The 26,934-nt window shown below is 44.1% G+C and overlaps 1 protein-coding gene across 15 annotated transcripts in view; it reads right to left on the bottom strand.

Annotated features, from left to right (window-relative positions):
* The window catches only part of FGGY (FGGY carbohydrate kinase domain containing), a 520,049-nt gene that overhangs the window by 13,443 nt on the left and 479,672 nt on the right, over window positions 1–26,934 (bottom strand). Inside the window, exon 15 of one of the 15 annotated variants that reach the window (XM_032301947.1) lies at window positions 23,901–24,472. The exons of the other annotated variants lie outside the window; for them this stretch is intronic. Coding sequence (XP_032157838.1) covers window positions 24,419–24,472 — 54 coding nt within the window. The 3' untranslated portion in view covers window positions 23,901–24,418. Of the gene's footprint in view, window positions 1–23,900; window positions 24,473–26,934 lie in introns of those variants that run through there. 15 annotated transcript variants of the gene reach the window in all.

Below are 26,934 nucleotides of genomic sequence, written 5' to 3' on the forward strand. Positions count from 1 at the left end.
AAATAGTCTACTAGAGTAGCATTAACAAAGACAAGATACTGTATGTGGGAGATTTCCAAAAGTAGAGGATTTCCAGAAAAATCTTTGATGGAGCCTAGTTACAAACACATAGTAGGCAGAAAGAACTAATCAGATAAGAACTTTTTAGACCTCTGACCTCTCTTCCCATACGCCCTCCAACTACCTCAAGGAATAAGAAAAAAGTGAGTCTGCTAGAGAGGCTCTGCGTGGGGAGGAGAAGACTGATCCCAGCTTTGTCCTCTCATGTGCAGCAGACCCCAGCTGGGGAGTGGGGAGAAGCCTCATCTTTAGAAGAAAACTCATGTGATGATTATTATATATTCCTTGATCATCACATTTCTGAATTTGGGCCATGTCTTACAACTTAAAAAGGCCCTAAAACTTGTGCTACCTAAGAATGACTTTGTACTTGATCTAAGAAAGCAATGCAACTACAAGCATTTTTAACCAGGGCAGAGAAAAACTTGTTCTACTGCACAACAGTGAGGGGACGGTGGGAGTCATAAACACAGTCGTTTCTCACTTCTATCTCAAGAACCGTGTTTGTCCTAAACACAAGTTATATGTGCACAATAAATACTGGATGAAAATACATTGGAACGTTAACAGGTTCAAGAGCATGGGTGGTAACTTTTTTTTCTCTTTTTTGTCTTTTCTAAATATTCTGCAGTGGCAAATGTGGATCTGATAATTTAAGGATAATAAAAAATACTGCATTCTAAAATATATATATATATATATATATATATATATATATATATATATATATATATATATATATATATATATATAATGCTTCTATAGTCACTCAAAACGACTCGTGTTCCTTTCGTATCCTGGGAGGTAGAGCTCATCACTGGTCCTGGACCCAATATAGAGGGTGCCCAGGGAGTCACTGCTGTCATCAGACACAGCATTGCTGGCTTTTTAAATTTCTCCAGATCACTAACATAAAGCCAAAACCTCAGGAACCCGCCGGCTGCAATAAATCTGGAAATTACCACAGCATAACAATATGAATTTATTATGGGAATGCTGACACGTGCTAAATATAGTCACCCCCCCCACAATATATTTCTGTTCAGAAGGGTTTGTTTGAAGTTGGCCTCAAAATTCATACTTTTTGTCAGCAGGCAGGGGCTGGACAATCTTAATTTGCAGCACGCTACCCTCTTTGTGTGAGAGTCTAGACAGCACAATGAATACAGTGACTTTTCTCTTTCCTTTTTGCCCACACAATGAAAGCTTTTTACAAACAAAATATTTTGTAAAATCGCATTTTAATCACTTCTTTTCTTTCTCTCTATAAGGCAGCGCTATAAATAAACCATGAAAGTTCACATTTGATCGTCACTTCTGAAAGCAAGTGAAGGGTTTCTGTAGGAAAAAATAGGGGCCCTGTACCATGGTCATGAAAGATCGCATTCATGGGGTTTGACCCTGCCCTGCTGTGTCAAGGCCGCGCTACCACTCTGCAGGCCACAGCACCAGCAATCCCCAGGCCTGCGTGGGCCTGGGAGACACCCAGTTCTCATGTGTTACAGCCTGGCCTGGGAGCTAGCAAAGGGCTTGAAGCCTACACTGGGTGAGTTACCCAGGGAAATTAGGTTAAGGGAAGAAAGGGGCTCTTCAACACCCACAGAGAGGATGGGGATCCCCTGAGTGGCAGACACACTAATATTGGTAATGTGAGGAATGGGGCATCTGGTACCTTCTGCACTAGCCAGGGGAAGCGAAACAACCGCCTCAAGAATTTGGGAAGGCCATCAGGTAGCCTAGACCTAAGCACCAAAGGCCACAGCAAGCTTGGCAGTGTCCACAGTCACAGTCTACGGGGAAGAATGATTGGGACCTAGCCTGGTGGGAGCTATACCGTGCGTTCCCCAAAGGCAAGAACTGTGTTACTGCAGGTGTCAAGCCTAGCTTGGTCCTCGTACTCACAGGTGCCTGGCTAATGTTTGCCGAGTCGCTGAATGAAAGGGTGAGGACTTTCATCACGGAGGCAATGTAAGATCATGTAAGCCAGTGTTTCTGAAACAGCGTATGCACTCCAGGGAGTGCACAGGAGGACCCATTAGGATTCCAGGAGAAAATACTAAGAGTATCATATGATTTCTAGTCTCAAGAAATTAGTTAAGCTTTACCAGCATTGAGTACGCAGATCATCACCAGACTGGTCAGTTGGTCCACACACTGGGTAGACATGAGGCACGCAAGAAACATGAGGCTTCTTAAAAGAAGCACGGGATCTCTACACCACGCAGGGCAAGAGAGCACGGCGACTGCCCGTGTTCCCAGCATCCAGAGACATGTCCATGTTGTCACTTACACGTTCCAGGCTACTAGATTTACAGGTATTACATAGTTTCATTTACATTAACCTTCACAAAATGGACAAGCAGATGAAAAAGATTTAGTCAGTGGATTAAAGGTAACAGTGATCATTCAGATCCAAGTAAATTAAAAAACAGTGACACTTTTACTTGGTACTAGCTTTTCATATTACAATACAACAGCAATGAAGACCTGGTCAGATAAGACAAGAACTGGGAAGAAATCAAAATGATCTAGAATACCAGCTGAGATATAAGTACACAGGCACATGCACAATCATTCGGAAGTCATCAAAAAACTAAAAAAATCATTAGAAACTCATCTGGCCATAGATATATAATAGACCTTGATGTACTGCATAGTGTTAGTATGAAAGTAAAGTAATAGGCAAGAATTGGAAATATTTTATTGCAGCTGTACTTCATCTGCCTTACAGTGCATGGAATCTACCATTACAGTACAACACAACTATGCCTTTCCATCAACAAGTTTCCATTTATTGAAGATCCAAGCTTGAACGTTTTTTGACTGATTGAAAAAGCGTGCTGTCCATTGACTTAGCCAACTCCAATGGCCATTGCTATGTTACTGATTCAAACCAACATTTCCCAAGTACTTTCTACTCTTATGCTGTGCATGGTGCTAATGGCTTTATGTATGTGACCTTTTAAAGCCCCAACATGACTTTATGACGTCGATATCATCATCTATCCCCACTTTATGAATCAAGGAAGGGAACACAGTACAAAAAGCCATAAAGCCATTTGTCCACAGCCATAAAGCCAATATGCAGTGAACCAGAATTCCAGTCCAATTCTGAGTCCAGACCATTGCTTAGTCCCACACACAGACTCGATGCTCCTGTCCTCCCTGTAATACAGAAAGCTTGACCCTTGAGTGAGTCCCCTAAGCTTGAGTTCAAATCCTACTTCTGCTGCTTATTACTTGTGCAAATTTCCCGGGTGAAAAGTGTGTGTGTGTGTGTGTGTGTTTGTATGTGTGTGCACAATAAGCCAGTACACAGTCCACAGCACCTTTTTCCAGAGATGCTGACACATAGTTCTGAATACATGAATCTGCCTTCTTCACGAACTCTGAGTCATTTTACTGGAAAACAAGTTCACATGGTAAAGTGTGGGCTGAGGCACATGACCCCTCCATAGAAAAACAGAAAGTAGAGCAATGTGATTTTGTTCCTCCAACAAACATGAAGAAATGGCTAGTTGTTCTCGTATTTATTTTGTTTTGCTTTGCTTTTGGATACAGTCATCTTTTGACCTGCACCTGGTATTCTGTGAACCTCCAGGCATTGATGACAACAATGTTAATTTAGAAGAAGGGAAGAGAGGAAGGAAAGAGTGGGAGAAGTCTTCATCATTAATCATGATGTGGAGACTTGCCCTTTGTTTGTAATTTTTAAGTTCTATCCATATATCTGTATACCCACCTACCTATCACATGTGTGCACACATAGGTCTTGTTTAGGGTGGAAATTACACAGGTATAATCATTTACCAAAATTCATCACAGTGTGTGCTTAAGATCTGTGTATTTCACTTTATGTATAATCTATCTTAATGCAAAAATTAGAAAAAAAAGAAAGAAAAACCACTCTATATGTATATAAATGAATGTGTTGGAATATTCGTATTTTTTGTAATTTTTAATTATATAATACCTTCCAAACAAAACAAAATCTAAATGCCCAGCTTTCCAATCTTGACTGCAAATATACCTCATATTAGCCTCCTGATCATAAAGGGGGACGGGTATGCCGAGGCCCTACAATGCTTCAGGAGATGGAGATGCTAGCAGAAAAGATACTGGGTTTTTGAGATAGCTTTGGCATTGTATCTGGGCTCTGCTAACTTACCAGATGCGTGAACTAAGCTTCAGTTTTCCCATTTATAATGTGGGAAGAATAACACCTCTTTGCATTGCCGCTGAAAATTCCCATATCCCACTCTCTGATTAACCTGGGCTAACTTGTCTCCTGATTTCCACTTTGGTCCCCTAAGACCCCCAAGCCCAGTCAGACTGATTTGCAGAAAAAGCAAATGTAGTGCCGTGATTAAGACAAAAGACTGAGGGGCGCCTGGGTGGCTCAGTGGATTAAGCCGCTGCCTTCAGCTCAGGTCATGATCTCAGTGTCCTGGGATCGAGCCCCGCATCTGGCTCTTTGCTCAGCGGGAGCCTGCTTCTCTCTCTCTCTCTGCCTGACTCTCCGCCTACTTGTGATTTCTCTCTCTGTCAAATAAATAAAATCTTTAAAAAAAAAGAAAAAAAAAAAGACAAAAGACTGACTACAGCCCAACTGAAGTTGGGCTTGACCATGTACTGGCTGTACAATCGCGGACAAATGATTTAGCTTTTGTATTAGCCTCTGTTTCCCCTTCTAAAAATGGGGACAGTTAATAGTACGCCTCTCCCTGGGCTGCTGTGAGAGTCACACGAGTTTTTCAGGTAAAGCACTTAGTACCAGTACATAGTAAATGCTCCATGCATTTTTACGTATTTATTAGCCTACTAGCATGTGGCCAGGGGTTGTTACTGGATTCATTCACTGCACTAAGAACTGTGCCTGACCCGAAGAGGGGATCAATAAAATGTTGAATGGATCCGTGAATGACCTAAGTTAGATTCTGTCTCTCTGCGCTGTTTTTACACACAGTACATCTGACACCAAATTTGTGGGTTTTTTCCTCACGCCAATCAATTTCTCACCTCTTGAGACACCAACGGGGTGTCCTACAATTCAATCCAATTCTGACACCACCCAGAGTTGGCATTAGACTATAGACTTAAGAGTTCGGTCCCACATGACTACCTCCTACCCTAGATGCCAGTCACAAGTCCCTCCGTACTTCTGACTGACTATGAACTGGGGGTTCCCGTGACCAGCTGTCCTATGTAGGATTGGATAATTTGCTAGAACAGATCACAGGAAACCAGTTCACCTACTCTTATGGGTTTATTATAAAAAATGTGATTCTGGAACAACGAAATAGAAGAGATTCATAGGGAATGTTTGGGGGGTAGTGGGATGTGGAACTTCCATGCTTTCTGGGGGGCACTAACCAAAGCTCTCCAAACTCTGTTGTTCTGGGGTTTTTATGGAGGTTTCATTACGTAGGCTTGATTGATAAAAATCACTGGCCACTGATTGAATCAACCCTTGCGGAAGCTGTCCGTGATTCCCAGCCACCAGTCATCTCATCAGTATACAAAAGACACTTTTTACGCCAGAGATTCAAAGGGTCTCAGGAGCTGTGTGCCAGGAACCACGGACAAGGATAAAATCTTTAGTTTTTGTTCTATTACAGTTACTCTCACTATTAAACGCGCAATGGACCCCTACTGCTTTTTGAATGACGTTCAGATTTTACAAAATGGCATAGACCCTCGAGATGGTGCTTTGCTATCATCTACAACCTTATTCTCATGCCCTCGCTCACTGTCCTGCTCATACTGGAAACAACCAGTATCTTGCTATTGACTGAACAGGTCAAGCTTGCCCCTGCCTGCTCTTGCTCTCCCAGGAATGCCCTATCTCCTGGATGTTCGACAGCCTGCCTCTTTCATGATTTAGGTCCTCTTCAAATGTAATCTTAAAGCGGCCAGACTTTGCCATTTGTCTGAAACTTCTCCCAAACATCTTCTATCAGATCGTCTCATTTTCATGTCTTTAAAACCCTTCATAGCACTTAGCATCACCTGAAATTATATTGTTAATTTATCTGCACCCTCATTGACTGTCTACCTCTCCCTTTGTGGCCCTCACCTCTGCTCCTCCTTTCTGAAACTAAGCTCCACCAAAGCAGGGTCCTTGGCTTTCTTATTCTTTGATGTATCCCTAGCTTTTAGCAGGGTTAATATTAGTTAAATGTTAGCTGAGCATACATACTCACTGAATTCTTATTTTAGCAAAGGCACTGTGTATGTCTCGCCTCACGTGATGCTCAAAACATTCTGTGACAAAGGTCTTGGGATTTAAGTTTACAACAGAGGCTCAAAGAGGTTAAGTGACTTGCCTACGCTAATAAGTAACTTAGGTAGGATTTACAACTTGCCTTAACTCATGAATAATACCAGGCCTATTCCTTAAAGAGCTCACAGTCAGTCCATAGGCAGATCTTCAGGTTAGTTCCTGATAACTTATCTTCTGCTGATGACAGTAGGGCCCCGCAAAACCCTAAAAGCTTGCTTTCTCCACAAAGACAAATTCAATTACAGTCATCAGCCATTATACTGTGTTTACAAAGGCAGGAAGGTGGGTTTATTGATGTATAGAAAGACTGTTCATATTAATTTTTGAAACAAAATGACTGCCAGCTGTATGACCCTGAGTGAGCCCCTTCTCTTCCCTGGGACTCCCTTTCCTTATCAGTAAAATGAGGGGGTTGGATTAAACAATTTCTAAAGTCTTCCCAGGTCTGCAATTTGTTGGTACAATGCAAGTAGCTTTTTAAAAAATTATCTTAATTTTTTTCAGTGTTCCAAGATTCATTGTTTATGCACCACACACAGTGCTCCATGCAATACGTGCCCTCCTTAACACCCACCACCAGGCTCACCCAACCCCCACGTCCCTCCCATCCAAAACCCTCAGTTTGTTTCTCAGAGTCCACAGTGTCTTATGCATCATCTCCCCCTCCGATTTCCCCTAACTCACTTTTTTCTTTCCTTCTCCTAATGTGTCTTCTTTTGATTCACTCTCAGTTGACAAGTGAAATGGTTAACTCCCGGTGGTATATTTTAGTAGGGTTTTACTAGGTCCACTCTGAGAGGCAACATGACCACTGTGTTTCTCCAGCAAGGAGCAGTCTCATTCCAATTTCAGTCACATGACCCTGGGAGGGTTTCTACCATAGGGAAGGCTACCCACCATTGCTGTAGTATCTGGAGGCCAGGGTAAGTACTGGGGTCCTAACACATGGCTTGGCTGCAAAGCCTTTGGGTCTGAATATGAATGGCTGAGCAACTGCCCATCCTTATTTACCTGAGTTTCACTCGCCTTCTATGGGTTTTCTAAAAGCCAGAATATCAAGCTTCTTAATATAAGCACCAGACAGATTACAGACTCAAAATTGCAAGCCATGACCCATCTAGTAATCTATTATCGACTGGGGAAAAGGGTCCTGCTGATATTTCTGGCTGAGATTTCGGCAGTGGGCTGGAACGGAAACAGCCATAATAATAACCATCGACAACAACAACAACGATTAGTAGTAGGAGCTAACATGTATTGTTACTTCCTGCGGCCCAGAACGGTATTAAACACTTTACTTACTTTATATCCCCACTTGAAATATGGGGGAAACACACAGCTTTGGAACTTGTACCCTTACGCCTTCACTGTAGAACAAGGGCTTCAGTGATAACTGAGATCGTAACTCCAATCCTAGCTCTACCATTGAGCACTCTGAGTCTCAAATTCTTCAATTTGAAAATGGGAGTTTTGATACTTACAAGTTTGTTTTGTACAAATTAAATGCATAAATCTAAAGTTATTATTACTACTATTATCTACCCATCAACCGAAACAAACCCTATTTTCCCAGAAACTATTAAAAGGCAAGAGTTGACAAGCATATACTTGGGTATATGTTTTAGGCTGGTGACATGGGTGGGCTAGGGAAGGTGTTGGGTGTCAATATTCTCATGGCTCTGCAGAATCATTTCCAGACAATTATTCCTCCATCAGCAAGCAAAAAGCTTTGCCCCTTGGAGGTTTGTATCACATGATGATAGGCATACAATCATACCCGCCTCCTGTGCAGCTCACGGCTATCACCCTCGGGCCTCTTGCTTGGATTCCTATGTTAGAAGAAGCTGAAACCTACATCATCTGGTCTTCCCATCTAGTCATTATCTTGGAAGATTTGAGCATCCAATTACAAGACCCAACCAATGCTTGAGTCTTATGGTTTCAAAATGCTTCCAACTCTATGACCATTCATCTCCACTTTACTCCAGCATTTATCTCCACAGCCATACTCTGAAACTTATCATCCACTTACGAGTACATTTATGTATATTCCAATGCTCTAATAGCCACTTTCTGGCTTCAACTACCCATCAGTCCAATGATCTCATTTGTCCCATCATTCCTACCAAAAGTCCTTCTTCACCTCATGGTAATATCCAGATTCTCAATCCCTTCCTTTTCTTTCATTCTGCAGATCCCTTCTGGCTCTAATTTCCCTGGTTAGCTAGGGTAGAATCCACCATTTATTATATCAAACACATTGACAAATAAGAATCATCACAAATACTTTCTTAGTTGCAAAATTCAACTGGTACCTCTAATTCACAGAAATTATATGGCCAGGATATGCCTCATTTATAACTATAAGACAGAAACCTTATTTAGGGCAGAGCAGGCCAGTGGGAGATTGCTACTCGAGAAAGTACAACATCCTGAAAGTTCTCAGCATTTGAACACCTTAGAAATTTATACCGCCTGTCTCAAGTTAACTCCATACAGAGAAGATTCTCTGGCCAACAGATCAGGATCCATAACTAGCAGCAAAAAACAAAAACGTGACAGTATTAAGATAGTGCACAATGACTGAGCTGCAAGGAATGTTGGGTAACTACTAGGATCAATTTCTCTCTTTAGGTTAGGTGGTAAGAAATCAAATTATTGAAGATATAAAGTGTCTATACACCCATCCATCCCACTATATTCTTTAAAGCTCCCTGTATTGGATATCCAACTCTTTGGGGCCAAAGTCATTAAAAGTTGGTCCTGGACGCCCTGGTTTAGCTTTGGGGGCTGGCCTCTGACTGTCTTCAGTATAAGAGTCCTTCTGGCAAAGCCAGAATTCATTTCAAACCAACTTCAGGAGGGAGAAGACAAGGAGGGAGCTTGCATCAAAAGCCAGGAGTTGGGAAGGCCAAGGAAGGTACCAAAGGACTAAAGCAAGACAAGGGCTGGAGGGAAACTGAGAAGCCAGGGGAAAGCCGAAGTCAGACAGAGAGAGGGAAAGGAGTGGAATGCAAGTCCTGAATAAACTATCATGGTGTCCTTTCAATTTGGTTTATAAGCTTTCTTTGTTTCCAGAGTCCCGGTTTCCCTCTATCTGAGCACTGAACACACAGTAGGATAAATGTCTATTTACTTATATGTCTCCCAACTAGACTATGAGATCTAAGAAGATAGAGGCCAGCAATTTTTATCAGTATTCCCAGTAATTGATATAATGTGACTCTTCAATAAATGTGTGTTGAGAGAATGAAAAAAATGAATGAGCAGATGGACTAATGAAATAATGAGTAATCAGGAGTGGGGAATCTGTATAAAGCAACTTTGGGATCTCCCTCAGTTGAGCTTTTTGGTGTTTCCTAACTCTCATTTCAACAGTCTTCATTGTCAGATGTCACAGTTACAGTTCTAGGCTCTGGACCAATTAGATGGGAACCCTGGCTCTTCTAATTGAATGGCCTGGCCAATTTACTAACCACTTTGTGCCTCGGTTTACTCATCTTCAAAACAGAAATAATGGAACTACTCACAGAGTTATTAAGATAAAAAGTAAATGCATGCAAAGCATTTAAATTAGTACTTGGCACAAATTACTAGCTTAAAAATTGGGATTATTTGTATTGTTATAATTATTATACCCATCTCCACCCCAGCACTACACAGGACCCTGTAATGTTTTCTTGAGTGCTACTATTTAAAGACAGTACAGTACTTCCTAATCTTCTGCTCCATGTGACATGCTGCCTGGGCTGGGGAGTGATAAAGAGCGTGGAACGAAGAAACTATCCAACAATGAATACCAGCTGATTCCTCTGGTTCATGAGGGGAAAGAAGATGAACAATGAGCACAATGGAGGCTGTGGAGATTAAAAGTTTAGGAGCTTCTGGGTTTAGAAATATGGCATCTATTTTTGGATTGGACTTCTAGGCCTTTTACCTATAACAAACAAAGAAAACAACAACTATGTCACCTGTAGTTATGACTATGAGCTTGCTGTGGCTTTCACAGATGTAGGGCATTCAGTCCACTTCTCTCTAGTGACTAAATTATAGACAGGCACATGATGTACTGGAAAGAGAACTGATCTGGAAATAAGGAGGCTATGGTCTTGCAATAACCTTAGTCTAGGCTCTATAACTCTGAACAAGTTGTTTCCTTTTGTTGGATCCCAGTTTCATTCTTCTCCAAAATGGCAAGTTTGAGCCAGATGTTACTTTCATGGTTTAACAAATGGTTACTGAATGTTTGCTGTGTGCCCCAGGCATTGTGCTAGGCACTGTGGATACATCAGTGAGCCTGACAGCTCTGATCTCTAGACCTCCTGGAGCTTAGAGTCTACAAGAGGAAAACTGATGCTATAGGAAAAGATCAGAGGGAGATAAAACTACTTTGAGGGAATGACCTACAGGTACAAAGGGAGTTGGCCCCAAAAAGATGGCTGATGAAGAGACATCTACACTGTACAGAATGCATATTTGAAGTTGAAATATTATAGCACATTTAAAGGGCTGAAAGAAGTCCAAGAGTAGATACAATGAACAGAAAGAGTGAAAACAGTCAGAATTTGATGGTCTTATAAATCATTATGCCAAAGTGAAATGGAAGCCACTGGAGGGTTTTAAGCAAGAGCAATCCTATTCAAATTGTAGAAGGTCACTTTGGCCAATGCACAGACAATGGATTCGAGAATGGTGAAAATGAAGGCAAGCACACCATTCAAGGGCCCTTGGAGCAGTCCAGGTGAGAGATGACGGTGACCCAGAAGAGGGTGGTGAGTGTGGAATTAAAGCCAAATGCAAGGATTCAAGAGACATGAGGTGTAGTTACAAAGTGACTGTGAGAGACTGAAGTAGAAAGGAAGGAGAGGATGGGTTCATAATGTCCTTGAGGTTCTGGCAGAGGAGAGTGAGTAGACGTGGCCCCATTTACAGACTGTGCCATGAATGAGATGGTGCCAGTCCTGCAAGCGAAGGTCGAGTTGATGAATTCAGATTGAACACGTCTGAATCCAGGTACCTGTGAGCCCTCTAACAGGTTATATGGATAGCTGCTGAGCTATGGGTTGTAGACAGCAAATTAGTCCTCAGAAGTAGATAAGATGGACAGAACCCTCTAGAAGATCAACATATAGTGCTGAGTGGAGGACAGAGGGGAGCTGGCAAATGAATCTGAAAAGCAGTGTTCAGAGCAGTGGGAGGAAAATCATGTATGTACGTTGTCAGTGGAAGAACGTGTGATAGTGGGGACTGTTCCATGTTGCAAAATGCTGCCAAAGGTAAAGCCGGGTTAGGACTGAAAAGTCCTTTGTGCTGAGCAATGGTCTAGGTTAGCATCAGTGACCTAGGCTAGTACAACTGTGGAAGTAAAATCCTGCAAATCCTTGCTTAAGGTTACCACAGAGAGTGGTAGTGAGGAAATCAGGACAGTGAGGATAGCCATCTTTTAAAACATTTTGATTGTGAGAAGATAAGAATTGGAGGGGGCTGACAGGTAGGAGAAAGGATTTTATGTTTAAGATGAGAGTATGTGTGGTAGCACTGTCCAACAGAAATAATGTGAGTTATGTTAATTTTAAAGTTTCTAGGAGTCACTTAAAAAAGTGAAATGAGTATTTTATTAGCTTTTATTTAATTTATTATACCCCAAATATTATCATTTCACAAGTAATCAATACAATTAGTAGACATTTGATGTTCTTTTATTCACAGTGACTCTTTGAAATCTGGCATATATTTTGCACATTTCAAGTTGCACTAGCCACATTTTGAGTGCTCAGTCATCACATTCAACTAGTGGCTGCTATATTGGACAAAACAAGTCTAGAGCACATTTCCATGCCGCTGAGAAGGAGCTAGCAAATAGATAGGAGTAAGAATGGATAATGGATTGAGTGGGCTGCCAGAGGCAGTGGGGGATGGAGGAGTCTCCAATAACAGGCTGTTCCATTATAATCTCTTTCAACACAATAACTGTGAAGGAGAAAAAGTCTGCATCTGGATATAGGCAGTGATGTGCTGATAAAGGTTAACAACTGGCTCTGCGAAAAAAAAAAAGCCTACTTTGTAGCATCTGTCAATTTCTCTAGTGTAAATCCTTCCACTGTGGCCATCTTCAAGCTACTGATGTGATGTCAGTGAACACAGAGCTGGGAGGAGACATATGCAGTCAGCTCTCATGCCAGGTGTGAACCAGCAATGGTACATATGACTGGACATACAGCTGGATGGCAGTTATCTTTCTAATGGCTTCTATTTTCTCTTCAAGGTGGATGGTAGCTGAGAATAAGTAGGTCCTGTGTCTGAACATGAGAGGGAAGATGAGGCTGAGAATTGAGGGAAGTTTGATGGGGTTATTACAGAAAATAGGCAATTGAGCTGATATGTTAGCTTCCTGTCAGGCAACAGAGGGACACTCAAACTGGGCAACTGAGGCAAGGCTTAATCATGGGTTTGTTTAAAAGAAGATTTGGGAAAAGAAACCAGCAACCCGTGACTAGCAACAGTGGGGAGCCATGACTGCCTCCTACCCTAAAGGAGCAAGGAGAGGGGGCGAGACTCCCAACACCCAGAGAGAAAGCTAGAGCGAGAGGGCCACCTGCAGGAACCGTGGTCCATGGTGGATGGATCGGCTAACCTGTGGGAATGGAGTAAGGAGGGAAGCCATAGCTTCCATCTCTCCTCTAGGCTCCCGCTGGTGCCTCCCAGGGGCCACACCCAACTCCACACCCGGGGAAGGGAGGCCGGCTGAGGACAGTGACACAAGCCTGCCTTATGGTTGTATAGTACTTCCTCACAGTGCTCAATTAAGGCAGGCAAAAGGCTGGCTTCATCCTGGGTTGGGGTTTGGTAAGACAAAAATGATGGGTAAACAAATAAAATGGTCATGTAGATACTGGCCATGTGGAAAGAGAGAAGAGGGACAGGAGGAAAAGAAAAGCATTCCTTCAAAATGCATGTTAACTCTGACAGGCCAGGAAACTGAGCAAAGCAGTAATGTGGCTTCTCCAGACAAAGCTTTAGTGGTGGAGTCAGGAGACATGTCTGCCCAGCTTGAAAGCATTTTAACCTACTGTTGCATCCACAAGCAAATAAACTGCTCACTTATATACACAAATCATTTAAGCAAACTATTTCTGGGGGGAGGCAGGGCATATTTTCATGTTCCTTTTAGCTTTTAGTTGAAACTAAAGCACTATTAGAATTCTCTACCTCCAATATTTAAACTAATCTACACTTAAAAGTAAGGATGCCCTTGGGTATTTTCATTACAGAAGCTCATCCCAAATGTACAAGCTAAGAGTTAAAGTAGGCTAAGATGAGGAAGGTAAAGGGTGTCTTTACCTTCCCCCCTCCCCCCAAGATTTTAATTTATTTGAGACACACAGAGAGAGAAAGAGCACAAGCAAGGGGATCAGTTCAGGGAGAGGGAGAAGCAGGCTCCCCGCTGAGCAGGGAGCCCAAAGCAGGACTGGATCCCAGGACCCTGGGATCAGGACCTGAGCCAAACGTAGAGGCTCAACTAACTGAGCCACTCAGGTGCCTGCTCTGGTCTTTTCTCAAATAAAAGGGGAGTCAAGTTCTCAGGCATGCTCAGTTCCTCGCTCCATGTCTGCTCTGGCCGCCCCTTCCAGCATGCCTGACAGAGCACTTATGAGGGCTTCTTCATGCCCCACGATGTGGGCAGACGGGGACAAAGTGCCATATGACCTCCCCCGTGTGTGCCACACAGACAGAAGCCATGCACGTTCCCTGCGGCTGGCACACGGGGAGTGCTCAGTGGTGATGGGTTGAACGGAATCTTTCAAGGACCATGTTTTCTGTGTCCAATATTACATGGTCTGAGAGCAGGATAAGAGATTAAAAACCTCAGCTGTGGAGCCAGAAGCAGTGCCCAGGAAGACCTGGAAACAGCTAGGCTGGAATTCCGAGGGCCTCCTCCCTCTTCGCCCATTTATGAAACTTCCTCATTCATTAAACGTGACTGATACCTGACAGGGAGCTGTGAGGGTTCGGTGGGCCCAAGGATGCAAAACTCCTGGTACTCATCAGTGCTCCGCCAAGGCCGATTCCTTCCATCTCCCTGTTCTCCTCTGCTCCTTCTTCCTTTCTTTCACTTCCCAGCATTGTCATATTTTTCTGACACTGTATTCCATTCACTGAAGTTAGCCGTGATTGTCCTACAGCTTCCTAGCTAGCCATGATCACTCCTGGGTGTGAGTGTGTGTGTGTGTGTGTGTGTGTGTGTGTGAGTGTGTGTGTGTGTTGTGTTTTGTTTTGGTCACCTTTGGGCCTCGGTGACCCCAGGTGACCATTTTGTGGAAACTGCGGCATTTTGGATTGTGGCTTTTCCCCCTTCTTTGAATAAACACTGAAAGCTTTCTTTCCCACTTATTCCAACTCTCGTTTGCCATCTGGTGCCTGGGTTGGCCGCATCTGTGTTTGCTTAATGACTTTAGGCAAAGGCCGAGTTTACATATGGGAAGAAGGAGAGGGCTTTGCTGATTTCTTCCATATGTTCATTTATTCGTATATTATGATTTTTGTAATCTCACCAGCAAAGATCCCTTCAGACAATCCTTGCGCTGTTCCTGGGGACCTGCGTCTCTGTGTGTTCAGCTGGGAGCTGCCGTGAGAACATTTTTGCAGCGTCTGTTACCTTTAGCATAGCTCGGTGAGGCTTTCAGACAGGTACAAAATTAATGTTCGGGAGATTCTTGTTTTTGAACTGAGGAGGAGGCTCATTAGGCTTGGGTGATTCTGTGGAGCTGGGAGACCAGGGTTCGAGACCCTTCTCTCCATCTGTGAATGGGGTGGACTCAGACAAGCTCTGTGACTCTGGCCCTCGGTCTGCTCACTGCGTGTCAAAGGGCTTGGGCTGGGTGTGCTCCCACCTCTGCAGGTCCCATGAGGACACAGCTTTCCCTCTCCCCTTTCCTCCTCTTCCTCTGGTTCTGGGCTTCCGGCTCTTCTAGAGCTACACCTCGAATGTGTGCTTTCCTTCTCCCCAGCTCCTAGGCAGAGGTGTGCGCGGAGGGAAAAAAGCCAAGAAAGGCATTCCACCTTCTGCGTAATGCAGGAATGGAAAAGGACAAGCTCTATTTCTTGTTTTGGAAGAAGACATCTTGATTTCTTTTTCTACAATACACTTGGGCCTCAACTTAGGGTGATGGCTCACGAGCTCTGGAAAGACACAGACCTGGATTGGAAACCTACCTCTTCTCTTCCCAACTTGTGGCCCTGAATAGGTTTCTTTCATTTTCCTAAGTGGTAACTTCCCTCTCTAAAGTGGGACTACTCCCTGCCTTGCAGGGCTGGTGAATGGAGAAGTGATCATTAATCCTAATGGTGTTTTGCATAAAGCAAGTGCTCACAAATGTTGGTTACCTCTGTGCACAGTGGATTCAGTGGTGAAATACCACAGTGTTGGCAATGCCTCAGAGCAGGAAATGGACAACGCCCAGGGAAGATCACAAAACAGCAGATGCCAAACCTTGACCTAGAACTTGGGACTTCTGACTCGTAAGCAGCAGATCTTTCTCATGAGCTGAAGAGAGCTGGGGAAAAATAGGGGACTGGGTCGGAGTCACTAGAGACCAGATGATGGCTAAGGAAAGAAGGTGGCCTAAGCCTTACTCGAGAGGGCTGGTCAGTGGAAGAGAGATTCTCCAGGGAACCAGGGATATGCACAGGCCGGTGGCAAGGGGGACTGGACCTCTTTTTGTGAATGTCCTCACATTGCTCTGAGACGTTTTCTCTCTCTTTTTCACTCTCCCTCTTTCTGTTCCCCTCCCTCTCTTTCTGCCCTTAGTCCTTCCTGACTAGTCTCTGTACCCAGGAGAGTGAAACCCAAGAGAACAAAAATTATTTGAATGAATGTTTTTGGATCTGGCCTGACGGGTGAGGTTGTGTTTGATAGTTTAGGCAGGAAAGCTTTGCTAGTTTATTTGAAAACACCAAGTTAATCTGAGGTAACTGAGAAATAATCAGGTCAGAGGCATGAAGAGAACGAGAAACTATCTTGTCCACAGCCTCTTCCTGTGGTCCTCTCTGCTCAGAAGCATGAAGAAGAGCAGTGTGGGAAGGGTGCTGTCTCTAAATCCTTTTTCTGTCACAGTGCTCTCTTTTCTGTCAGAGATGAGGGTTCTCTCCTGCTCCAGGGACTGTTTCAGCGTATGGAGAAGCAAGGGTTGGGGGCGGTCTTGGCATTCCTTGTCCTCCACTGCCTCACGTTATGTATGATATATACGTATGTGTAACACCTGCATCCTGTGTGTTCTGGCTTAGCTGACATTAAAGGGACGTGCAGGCTTTAGCATGCATCCAGCAGAGGACAGAACTACATGGAAGCAAGGAAAGACACATGTGAGGAATGAGAAGACCAGTGTGGTTGGAGCAGAGAGCGAGGGCAAGTGTGGGTGAGAGAGAAACCAGAGGCAGGCTGGGACCAGGGGAACTTGCAGTCTCCCGGGAGGCCCTGGGAGGCCAGAGGTGCCACCAGCGGGCTGCCCTGCTACATTCAGTCTGCCAGGAGTCAGGTGCAGAGGTTGGGGGGAGGGGGCACTGGGCAGCGCTGGTAAATGAGGGAGATGCACATAGGTAAGAGAGGAGTCCGGGAGGCTTGGGTGATGGATCCAAAGAGGTGTTAGGGGAAAAAGAGTTGTCAGAAGTAGACAAGAACTCTTAGATTTTCAGGCTTAGGCTTTTGCTCCCATTTCTCCCCACCTCATACGTAGAGGCAGAGTGAGGACTGGTAGGCACCAAGAGGTGTTTGCTTCTATAGATTTAACCTGGCTCCTTCAAGGTCACTGGGTAAGGGAGAAGCAGAGCCTCAGCCTGGCCTCCTGTTCAGAGAACAACAGCTACAAGAAAAGAACATCAAGAGAAGTAATGTTGCAAAATTCCTCACAGACCTGGCCAAAGCTTACATCAGCCAGTCATGTGCCTTTTAAGCTCTATTATTCAGTTAAGAAATGAATTTGTCCTTGTAAGTGCTACAAGATCTGGCACTTAACACCTGAGATGTGAAGGCACTTTTTTTTTTTTTTTCTTTTTAAAGTAGCAGAAGCTCTGGACAATCTGGGAGTCCTAAGTGCAACCTCTGGACAGCCAACACAGGGCCTGAGGCTCAGACCCTTCCACTGAGTCATCTTCCAGTTTCCTCAGGGTGGTGAGCGGGAGACGGAAGGACAAGGAATTGCCTGTCAAGACAGAAGACATGAGGCCATCGGCAAAGGTAGGGCCCTTATGCACAGACATCTTGGAGTAAAACTATGGCTGCCTGGAATAAGCCTCGATCTGGGTGGGGGTGGGGGGCAGTGGTGGGGAGACTCCAGCCAGGAGTGAATGTGTGTGAGATTTGGGCAGGCAATTCACAGTTGGGGGAGGGAGTCAGCAGTTTTTTAAGGCTAGAATGCAATCAGGAGCTCCTTTTAAATCAGAAACTGGAAGGAAACTTCCTCTCCTTCCCCCACACGCATCAGCATCAGGTTCCTACTTGGGGACCACACTTCACCTCCACCTTTGTGGAAAAGGTAGAGACAGAAATAATCATCGCGACGCATGAAGCACTCACTAGTAACAGTGGCTAACATCCTCGGGTACCCTGTGGGCTTGGCATCATGTCAAAAGTGTACATGTCTCATCAATATTTGCAGCAACCCTGAGAGACTAGTATCACCATTACTGATTCTGTTTTATAGGAGAAGAAAAGAGAGGTGAACAGAGGATGACTAACTTGCCCAAGGTCACCCAGATAATAAATAGCACTATGTTCAGGATTCAAACCCACGCAGGAGAATCCATTTGCTTAACTCAGGGGCTACCAAAGGGCAAGTTGGTGGACAAGGAGTGGGGGACAGGTGTACACTGTCTCTAAAGAATTAAAATATAATAATAAAACAGGTTAAAAGATCCACTTCTTTTTTCTTTTTTTTCTTTTTACCATTACATTAACAATACATGAGTAGTAGAATCTCCCCTCTGGAGCAAACATCTCTTACTCGATGAATCCCCACCCCTCCTAAGCCACTGGTTCAACCATTCTAGAAGGTAGAAATTTTATGTCACATTTTGCAGATTTCTAATCCCATCTGAACACTCTCATTGTACTCTGTGCTACTCCTTTAAGCCCTAACAAGTATACTGGCTATATGCGCCTGTGTTTCTTTCTTGTGTATCTCTGCCACAGGACCATCAACTCTGTGAGGGTAGGGGCTGTGTCTACAGTTCATGCTGAAGCACCTGGCTGGGGTTTATGCAAAAAAGATACTTGCTGAATGAATAGATGGGTAAAGGAATGATCAATCTAAAATGCCGCTTCCTCCATGAAGTCTTCCTTGAGGGAAGAAAAGCCTTGCTTTTCAGAGGGGAAGGTGGAACAGGTAATATTGGCAGAAGCAGTCAGAATGAGCTGCTCTTCTCTCCAGAGCCACCCTGGAAGTTCTCTGTCAGGTGTGAAAAGCATGGGTCCCCAGGTAGCTTTGAGCTTCATGGCACCCCAACATTCCTTAGGGAGCCACCATTCCCAGGAAGGAAAGACTCCCCTCTTGGCACTGATAGTTGAGAGCTGGTACTTTCCAGACCTGTCTAGGGCCAGAAACCACTCATACTAAGGCACATATTTAGGATTATTTTTAGGATGCCCAAATCCTTAAGATCTGGATACAGAAGATCCCAGCGTGTTCCTTAGAGAATCTACTTGGTTTTTGGCACGTTTCTAAGTTGCTAGATAAATGGAACTCTACAAACAGCTCTTTGACCTGGGATGTTTTTATTTTGAAAGGGGAACATGTTCGTTTATAAGTTCGGTAAAACTAAGATATATTTTGCTAAAGCACTATGGAATCAGCATGCCTTCAGCAGGTTTCTTCAAGCCCATTTGTTAAACAAGACTGTAATCCTTTGTACAACATTCTAGATGTCATGCTATATCACGTCCTCTCCTTTTTTTAATCCTTTAAAATACATTTCTGTATTTTGCCCCTAAAAATAAAATGATGTATGTTCCAGGCAACCTTTCTGGGTGGTCCACTGTGAGAGAGGAGTTCCCAGGTCTTCTCTGTGAGGTGGGTCATGGCAAGGTCAGTCCTGCTCAAGGCCAGCACCCAGGAGTGGGGGCTGCGTGAATCGCTTGGTAAGGTCGCACACCACAGGCAGAGGTGCTCTGGCATCACGGAATGGTCTAGAGTTTAACATGGAGTCTGGCAGAAAAGCGGCAAAGACGAGGTCACGTAGAAAGTTTCCTGAGCCCCAAATTCCGCCATGATATATTTGAAAAGTTCCCTGGGGTTGAGGGAAGGGTCCTAAAGAGGAAAGACCCCGGTGAACGGTGACACCGAAAAGCTTGCCTATTTCTCTGACTCACTACCTGGAGTTTTCAACCTACAAGTCACTTTAATGAAGGCAGTAACTGGAGAAGATGAAGGCTTACACATGTGTTATGTCTGGCAAGAAAGGATTCGTGGAATAGTCCACGTACTACAAGGCACGTTTATTGTATCGACTAGCTCTAAGATGGGGAAGCCAAGAGCAGGGTCCCAAGGGAGTGGGACATGGTGGGGGGAAAGAGAAGTGTGGCTAGCAGGAACTGGAGGGCCAGGAGGTTCTCTCCAGCCCTTCCGATCTTAAGGAGTGGGAGACCACTAGATCCCAGGCGGAGTGAGCTTTAGAAGTATTTTTCCCTTTTGCCCAATGATGATCCTATCCTTTCCCCTGTCCCCCTTCCATCCCCCTCTCTCCTTTCCATCTTCCCCTCCCTTCATATGTGTTTATTGAACATCTACCATGTGCCAATTACTATTTTAGGCTCTGGCAGTCACTGGTGAACAAAATCAGCATGGGCCCCGCCCTTGGGAAGCTTGGAGCCTTGTAGAGGAGACAGACAGTCAACAAATATTCCGCCAAATATCTGTAATCACGCATTACAGTAAGTGCTATGAGGCCGAAGGACAAGGGGCTACACCATGTTGTGACAGCAACACTGGCTTAGATGCAGGGAGAGGGGGCGGTCAGGGGATCCTTCTCTCCAGAAGTGCCATGTAAGCTCACAGCTGAAGGAAGAGGAAAACCTAGGTCAAGAAAAATTTATATGTGTGTGGGGGGGTGCTGCTGCATTACAGCCAAGGGAATAAAAGAAATAATAATAACAATAACAATGATGACACAAGCAATAGATAAGACTTATTGAACAGTTACTATGTGCCAGTCACATCTCTAAACATCTAAACTACTTATTCATTTAACCCTCACAACAACCCTGCGAGGCAACTTACCATTATGGTCCCCACTTTTCAGATAAGAAAAATAAGGCCCAGAGAGATGAAGGGGCCTGCCCATCACATAGTGAGAGGGTAGAGAAACCTGGATAAAACTCAGGTAATCTGGCTCCAGGAGAGGAAGACCTGGTGAACTAAGGAATGAAGGATAAGACAGCGAGGCTGAGCTGTAGCAATTGCAGGGGTGGAGGGAGACGGCGCAGCTAGCCACTCAGGGACCATCTGTTGTAGAATTTTGCCTAAATTCAATGGTGGAAACCTACTGCACAGGTCTTGGGAGGGGGTGAGACTCCCCTTCTCCTGGGCCTTCTCTGGCAGTAGTGGGGAGCCTGGAGCAGGTGCCCAGCTGGGGGAAAGGGCAGGAGTCCAGGTGGGAGTAACAGGGGTTTGGGTCAAGTACCTGGTTATGTAACTAAGCAATGAGCTGAGCTGAGCTTCTCAGTGCTTTCCTTCCCTTCTCTCTCTTCGCCCTATCCCCACCCTTCCTCCTCCCCAGGCTCTCTGCTCCTGCCCCCCTCAGCAGCAGGCAGAGGACCCCTGGTAAGACCCCGCTCCTGTTCTGTTTGCTAAGCTGCAGACTCTGGCATTCTGTCACCTTCCCCAGGGCACCCTTCCCGCCTCCCGGACTCAGGATCCTTGTCTCCCTCGCCTGTGTGCCTGCCGGGAGGGAGCAGCTGCTGGTATCTAGAACCCAGCTGTTCTCCCAACTTCTCGCAAGTGTTTCTAAGCGTCAATGCTTCTAATTAGTTAAAATAGGAAGGGGGGGTGGTAAACAGAGGAGCAAAAGAGAGACCTAATTTTAGCTGTAGCCAAAAGGACTTTCCCTCAAATACACTGTGATCTCAAAATACTTAGCTAAGCGCATATGGACACGGTGGGGAGAGGATCTGAAGAGCTGCAGAAGGAACACTCAAAGCCAAACGGGACAGCCCCTGCCTTCCCGGAACATGGGGCTGGATCAGAGAGGAAGGCAGTGCGAACAGACTGGATCCGGACCCTGTGCCAGGCACTGTGCGAACCCCGGGTGAGCCTCAACGCAGCAGCGCGCCTCCCCTTCCCAGCCTGAGGATGCTGCAGGGACTAGGACCCCCCTCGTTCTACAGAGGAGGGAACTGAGGCTCCGTGGGGCTGAAGGTGTTTTGTCCAAGATGACGCAGCTAAACCTGGGTCTCTCTGACTTCAAAGTGCCTGGCGAGAGGAAGATGGGGTCTCAAACTGAGGACAGAACGAGGGAAGTGGAGGGCGGGGGGACAGCTTTCACAGAGATGCAGGGCAAAGCATGAGGACAAAAACCCAGAGGATGCCGGCTCTCAGAACACACAGTGGCATTACTGTAGAAACTGGCATGGATCATGTGGGAGCCTTGATGTTCTCCACTCCCGAATCCCCTTCTAGCCCTCACGAGATGTCATCAGCGATTTACAGGTATATCAATCATTTGGTGAATGCCCCCCACCTTTCACTATGGCGAAAAATGAAAAAAGATTAAAAAAAAATCTCCACCGCTTTCTGCAATCAAAAAAGATACCATTTGGCAAAAGAATCTGAACTGGCTAATCCCACCCCCTACCCCCAGATCACCTTCCTAAGGTTGTGATGGAATCTGGGCTCCTTCAGAAAACGGGCCACCTGGCAGGACTCATCACGTCAGCTTCCTTCATCTCAGTTCAAGCTTAAAAGGCCTCTTCACTGGGAAGCTCCCCAGTGAGGGTTTCCACACACACTTGGAGACTTTCCACAATAGGCCTTTGAAGCGGCATGAAGGATTCCGGGAAGCCCGGCTCACTGGGCTGAGGTTTGAAGAGCAGAAGCCCGCATTTATTTTTCTTTCCCGCCTTCTTTGACAAAACTCCCCCCAGCGGTTTGTGGGCCCTCGCAGAACGGCCCTGATTTTCAGGTTACTACTTTTAGGGCTTAAGTCTTAAAAGAAAAACGACAATAAAGCACATTCTAAGGAAGCACTGATATCATAAAGATCTGTTTCTGAGTTTGGCTCCTCGGCCAGACTCTGAGTCGTGCCTTAGTCATCGTTGTCGCAGAAGGAAAATGAACACTGGCCCAACACAGACTCGCTGCATCACGCAGCATGGGTGACATTCTGTCAAGTCACTCAGACTTTCGGATGGATGGGTGATGGGAGTTACTACTCCCTACCTTGTGCGGAGTACTAATGATTATCTGAGGCGGGGTGAGAAAATCACTTCACAGGTTGTCTGCCATGGACTTTATCAGGTCCCTGCTCTTCCTCCCTTTCCCCCCTGCCCTGGCCAGGGCGGCCCTTGCTCACATGGTCTAGCCCCTACTCATTCTCTACAACTCGACTAAGGTGATGCTCTCCTCTTCTGGAAATGTTTTACCTCCCTCTTGCCCAGGCCAGTTCCAGCACATGGCTTTTTTTTTTTTTAAATTCAAATTCAATTAGCCAGGTATAGCACATCATTAGTTTTTGATATAATGTTCAATGATGCATCAGTTCAGGATAATACCCAGTACTCATCACATCACATGCTCTCCTTAATACCCATCACCCAGTTACCAGAAGTACATGGCTTCTGTGCTTCAATACCTCCCTATCCCCTAATCGACAATCTGTGTTTTTTTCCATTTTCAGTGTCTGCCCACCATGCCCCCTACCACCACCGGAACAACGTAGACATGCGGTGTTTTCTTGTTCATTGTTGTATCTCCTTACTGAGTACAGTGCTTGGCACACTGACGTGCTCAGTGAATATTATCTGACTCATTGAATTACTTAATTTTACTTACCTACTCTGAGCAGGTACTTAGTCTAGGTACTGAAGGTAGAGCAGTGAATAAAAGACACACAGTCTCTGTTTTTCTATAACTTTAATCCTGGTATGGAAAGTCAGGAAATATGTTAAGGAGAGCGCTTCGGTGGCTCAGTTGGTTAAGTGTCTGCCTTCAGTTTAGGTCATGATCCTGGAGTCCCGGGATGGAGTTCCACACTAGGCTCCCTGCTCAGCAGGGAGTCTGCTTCTGCCTCTGACCTTCCCCTTCTTATGCTCTCTCTCGAATATATAAATTAAAAATCTTTTTTTAAAAAAAGGAAATACATTAAGGAGACAGACAGCTATCCCTTGAACACTACAGGGGTCTGAGGCACCAACCCTCTACACACCTGAAAATCCTCATACAACCTCTGACTCCCCCAAAACTTAACTACTAATAGCCTACTATTGACTGGAAGCCTTACTGATAACACACAGTCAATTTATACATATTTTGTATATGCATTATATACTGTGTTCTTAAAATAATAGAAGATGTTGAGAAAATCATAAAGAGAAAATGCATTTACATTACTGTACTGTATTCATTCAAATAATCCACACAGAAGTGGACCCACGCAGTTAAAACCAGTGCTGTGCAAGGGTCAACTGTATGGAAGGATTCCTGGTGATAAGCTCCAACATGTAAAAACATCAGAAGTCCTTACTCCCTTCCTTCCAACAAGAAAAAAGCTAAAACACTGAAAATCACTGATCTTTCTTGGACTGAATGGAGAAATGAGATTTCAGGACAAGCCACCACCCTGAAATCTAGAGAGACGAGAATCCAGACAGTGATAGCCGAGATCTTCTACTGGAACAACAAACTGGTATGGGCCATTCAGTGGTCATTTTGAAGCACTAAGGATGAGTGTGAGACTGAGAAACTTAGGGGTCGCAGTCTTCGTAAGAAGCCCATGCTAGCATCTGTGTTTACTGCCAAGAACCTACAGGATCTCACTGTGAAGAGGCAAGAATGTTGCCCCCTTGACTCCAGCAGGGGGAGAAAAAGACTAAACGCTGTGAAGTATGCCAGAGTCCAGTGGACTCCAGCTTTCCTGTCTCACCTAAGAAGGAGGAAAAAAGACAAGAAACATTCGTGAAGGTCACAGTCCAGGGACAAAGGTTCAGTAAAAGCTAAGATTTAATCAAAACATCACAGAGTTCTTTCCCTTCTTTATACCTTAAAACTACACCAACAGGCCTCCAGTATAATATCTTAGAACAAAAAGAACTACAAGACACAGCCTCTATCTAAGGAGGAGCTCCTGGGGAAGGGCAAGGACGGAGTAGGCAGTTTAAGCCTAAAGTAAGAAGCAGCAGCCAAGAAAAAGAACAAAGAAGAAAAGAAGTAATAAAAAGATAAAAGAAATAAAAAAGCAGAACTCAATTAAATTGAATACTGGAAAATATTAGAGAAAGTGAAAGAAACCAAAAGCTGTGAAAGAAACAAAAAGACCAGTAAAACTGATTAACTTTTAGCCAGGCTAACCAAGATAAAAAGAGAGAAGGCACAAATTACTAATAGCAGAAATTAAAGACAGGTCATTACTACTGATCTTACAGACATTAATCAGATAATGTAAGAATCCTATGAGCAACTCTGTGTCCATGAATTTTATAATTTAGATGCAGTGGCTTATTTCTTTAAAAGATGTAAACTATCAAAGTTCCACAAGGAGAAATAAATAATCTGAAGACAGCTATATCTATTAAAGAAATGGAATTAATAATTAATTACTTTCCAAAAACAAAGAACCAAGTCTAGAAAGTTTCATAGTGAATTTTATCAAACATTTAAGGAAAAAAAATTATACCAGTTCTTTACTACCTCCTCCAGGAAAACGGAAGCAGAGAGAGACATCCGAACTCATTTTGAAGTCAGCATTAGTCTAGTACCCAAACCAGATAAAAACATTACGAGAAAGGAAAACCAAGAACCAATGTCTCTCATGAATATAGATGTAAAAGTCATTAACAGCAAATCAAATCCAACTGCAAATAAAAAGAAGAACACATCACAGCTAAATGGGATTTATTCCAAGTATACAAGGATGGTTCAACATTCAAAAATCAATAATTTAGTTCACCATATCTACAGATTAAAGAATACAAATCATATAATCATATTAATAGATGTAGAAAAAGCATTTGATAAAATGCACACCTTAAAGTTCATTCTTTGCACTATAATGTTCAACTTTTTTTTTTAAGATTTTATTTATTTATTTGTCAGAAAGAGAGAGCGCATGCACAAGCAGGGGGACCAGCAGCAGCAGAAGGAGAAGCAGGCTCCCCACTGAGCAAGGAGCCTAATTCAGAGCTTAACTCCAGGAGTCATGACCTGAACCAAAGGCAGACACTAAGCCAACTGAGCTACCCAGGAATCTCCAATGGTTTTAGCAAATGTGCAAGGTCACATATTCACAATGACAGTATCGTGGTAGTTTCACCCCCCCACCCCACAAAACAATCCCTGTGCCTTACCTATTTAATCCTCCTCCCACTCTCCCCAAGTTGCCAACCTCTGATCTTTTTACTGACCCAATGGTTTTGCCTTTTCCAGAATGCCACATAAGTGGAACCATGCAATATGTAACCTATAATGCAATGTGCTGTATGTGTCAAGCAAGCCAACTGTATTACGAGTATATGAAACAATCTCGCTGAAGGTTGTGGAAGATAAAGGCGCTGACCTTAGGAACTTTGGAAATGAGAAGAGTTTGTAAAATTAAAGGCAAAAGAGACTGTATAACAGCACTGTACTCCAGCTGATAAAGTCATAGTGCACAGGGGTGAGGGTTAAAAATTCTGGTATTTCTACAACTGGACAATTGCAATTAAGGAAATGTAGGGTGGATGGTAGGAGCCAGGTCTCTCAGTATTTGAGTGGGAACTTACAGATAAACAAGAGAGGGAGGCTAGGATGATCAGTGTGGTAAGAGACTATGGTTGGAGATAAAGTAAAAAAATGGTTAGTTTCATACAGACAGAGCTAATTGCACATACACATATTTATAGATACGGTTATACACACTGGTTAGTACACACACAGGTATTGGCAGGGAGGGTCCAGAAGCAACAATAGCTCAGTAGCAATGAGCACATTTAGTGGCCAGATCTTGGTTTCTGAGATCATACTCCAATAAAAAGAATCAGGGCTCCTTGGAGAAGTGACTGATTCTAGTACTGGGGCAGGAAATATCAAAATGAGCTTGGAGGATCCTGTAGTGTAAGAAAGGAAGGAATTAATGAAAAAGATCACATACAGTTAGGGGTCATTCAGAGAGATAAAAGATCCAACTGAGGAGCTCCATTGGCCAAAACCAAAAAAACTGAGGAACAGAATAAAGTAGTACTGGGTTATAGCCCCAAATTGCACATAAATATCTATGAGTTCACACTGTCCTAAAGAAATTGAATGAACAAACAAATGAATGAATGAATAAATGAGAGAGAAATGTCCCATGCAGAAGAATCCCAAAGTTATACAGATATCTCAGCTTTGAGGAAGTGCAGCATGATTTTC

Source organism: Mustela erminea, chromosome 10 (assembly GCF_009829155.1).
Source record: "Mustela erminea isolate mMusErm1 chromosome 10, mMusErm1.Pri, whole genome shotgun sequence".
NCBI classification, from domain to species: Eukaryota; Metazoa; Chordata; class Mammalia; order Carnivora; family Mustelidae; genus Mustela; species Mustela erminea.